Genomic DNA, 2429 nt, shown 5'->3' with positions numbered 1-2429 from the left:
CTAGCAAATCTCATACTTACTTAAAGTAGTTTAAAAAACTAAAAATTACCCCAAGCTCACCCCGTTGAATATGAATGACCTGCCTCCATTAAATCCAAAGTGGTCCACCGGTGAGAGTTATTAATAGCATTTCGGTCGAGCAGCTCTACCTATTTGTACGCTGTCGCTCTTCCTATTGCCTCGTTATCGACCTCTCCTATAATTAGCTCGCGGAAGGACACATTAACGTGTACCTATCTGTTTTAAATAAGCGCTGCCATTGGTCATAATCGAAGTTCGCTTAGGACAAACCCTCGCTTATTATAGGACAGGGGCGCTGTTGTTGCACACGACCTTCGTGATCATTTAAGATGCAACATGTACTTTCCAAGCAGGTTGCAAACCTGGTCAAATACATAGAGCCTACGTTACCGCATCAAAGGGCACGGCTCATGCTGCTTCAAGAAATGAATCCCTCCAAAACATTTTTTATTCTAGGACAACTTAAATGATGTTAATACGGTACTGTGAATGCAGTAGTCGCTGTTTGGCTTTGTTTGTGCTTTTTTTTCTTCTCTGAATAAGGGGTACCCTAGAAGCGTTAGAACATGCGGTAACGTAGGTTCTATGTATTTGACCAGGTTTGCAACCTGCTTGAAAAGTGTGATGGGCAGAAATGCAAGTCGTGGGAAAAGTGGCTTTTTCCTGCAAATCGCCAAATGCCGTAGCCTAAAATTAAAAATGGTGTGTCTCCACACAGCCTTAAATTAGATCTCACAAGAACGGGCCATTTGCACGATAACTTAACCGGGAAATGGTGTACATACAGTACATGTACACCATTTCCCGGCCAAATTACTATAGTTACCAAGCAAGTTGCAAACGATAAGAGACAGGGATACTTCAAGTGAACATAAAAATTTTTTTTTTCAACTTTTGCAAAACGGATGGGTACACGTTTCAAGCAAAATGCAAATTCGAAGTCACGCGCCCAGCTCCATGTCGAAGCCCTTCTCGGCAGCGAAACAATGCCGCAGGCAGTGCCTTTCGTAGCGCCAGATGAGTCGGCGCGTAATAACATTCTTGCACGCTTCCACTGCGTCTTTCATCAGCTGTAACCTGTGCGCCGTAAAGGAGTCATACTCTCCACGCACCAGAAACTCGTGCTTTCGTTCCATCATGAAATGCCGCATCTTGGCCTTCAAGGAGTTCCAGCACCCTTCAATGGGGTTCAGCATTGGGCTATAGGGACCCAGGCGCAGAACCTCGAGCTTGTTTCAGGTTCATGATACCCGTCGCCAGCCAGGTACTCTCGAGCAAGGGTCTCGACGTCGCTGTGAGACGGCGCGTTGTCCGTGATAATCACAACCCTTGTCCGGTTGAAGCTCCGCGTACTCTTCGGATCGAAGAGCAGCGATGAAGAGGTCTGCCATGAACCTGGCATTCTCAGCCTTCTTCACGGGACCCTTCATGGGTTCTTAGCAGAACCAGACCAGAGCCACTTGAAACTCCTCCTTGGATGTGAAGGTTCTTGCCTTTGGATGGCGGCAACTGGACAAAAGCACGTTCTCCAACTCGAGCCAGCCCTCATTCCGAGGACGAAGCCGAGTCCGAGAGCACGCACGATGCTCCTGCGGGTCTGCGGAGGGGCACAGCCCAGTGCCTAGTGAGCACAAGGACGACAGCGTGCAGTCGCTCGCTAGTGATCAAGGTGATCACAGTCCCAGGACGTCTGTGCGCTCTGAGAGTCCGGCCGTCAAGGCTAAGGGCACTCCCAAAGCTGCTAGCGATGAGTAAGAGAAACCTCGCAAACGTCTCTCGCTTGCCGAGGGTCTTGCGTGTGCTAAGGCCTCTAAAGCCGAAGGCGCCAAGCCCTTTAAGAAGCGTACGGCTTCGAAGTCTCCACTCCGCGAGGAGAAGGAGACACGGCACTCCCATCGGGGTCTCTTCTACTCCTCGGATGAAGAGGAGGAGAAGGAGGGAGAAGAGGAAAAGGAGGGTGCTATCTCTGATCTCTGGGAGGTCACGAATGATCTCGACTAGCAGCAGGAGGATCTCCAAGCTGTCCAACAAGTGCGTGGGGGTTCGGTGGTGGCACCCTTCAGCCAGGGAGCTGCCATCAACTTAAGAGGGTATTGGCCTCCTGAGGAGAGCTCTGGAGCTGACCTCTCCCTAGAGCTTCTCGTCTCTCCTCATGGCCTTGTGGGCGGCCATACTTCTAGGGGCATTTATGAACGTGCTCTTGTTCAGAAGGAGCAGTTGTTCGCTGACAACTTGGAGGCTGCTCGGTGTGTGCTTCTCGCGCCACGCCGCATCCCTCTTAAGGACTTCACGACTTGTCGTAAGAAGCCCGAGACCCGGGGTGTCTTTGGGGAAACTCCTGGGTTATGCTCGAGAACTGTCCCACCTAAAATTCTTGTTAGGACATGTTCTGGGCGTGGGTAGAGTCT

The 2429-nt window shown here is 50.4% G+C and overlaps 1 protein-coding gene across 1 annotated transcript; it reads right to left on the bottom strand.

The window, feature by feature from the left end:
• Nucleotides 1-962: 962 nt before the first annotated feature.
• On the bottom strand, nucleotides 963-1451 carry PITG_12938 (uncharacterized protein; the record flags this gene model as incomplete). Its single annotated transcript, XM_002900446.1, has 2 exons — nucleotides 963-1221; nucleotides 1375-1451. 2 exons carry the CDS (start codon nucleotides 1449-1451, stop codon nucleotides 963-965), a joined length of 336 nt encoding a protein of 111 aa, XP_002900492.1.
• Between the last annotated feature and the right edge of the window lie 978 nt (nucleotides 1452-2429).

This window comes from Phytophthora infestans, genomic scaffold (assembly GCF_000142945.1).
Source record: "Phytophthora infestans T30-4 supercont1.25 genomic scaffold, whole genome shotgun sequence".
Taxonomy (NCBI): Eukaryota; Oomycota; class Peronosporomycetes; order Peronosporales; family Peronosporaceae; genus Phytophthora; species Phytophthora infestans.
Note: the sequence above shows the minus strand (reverse complement) of the source record. Positions and strands in the feature narration are given on the sequence as shown.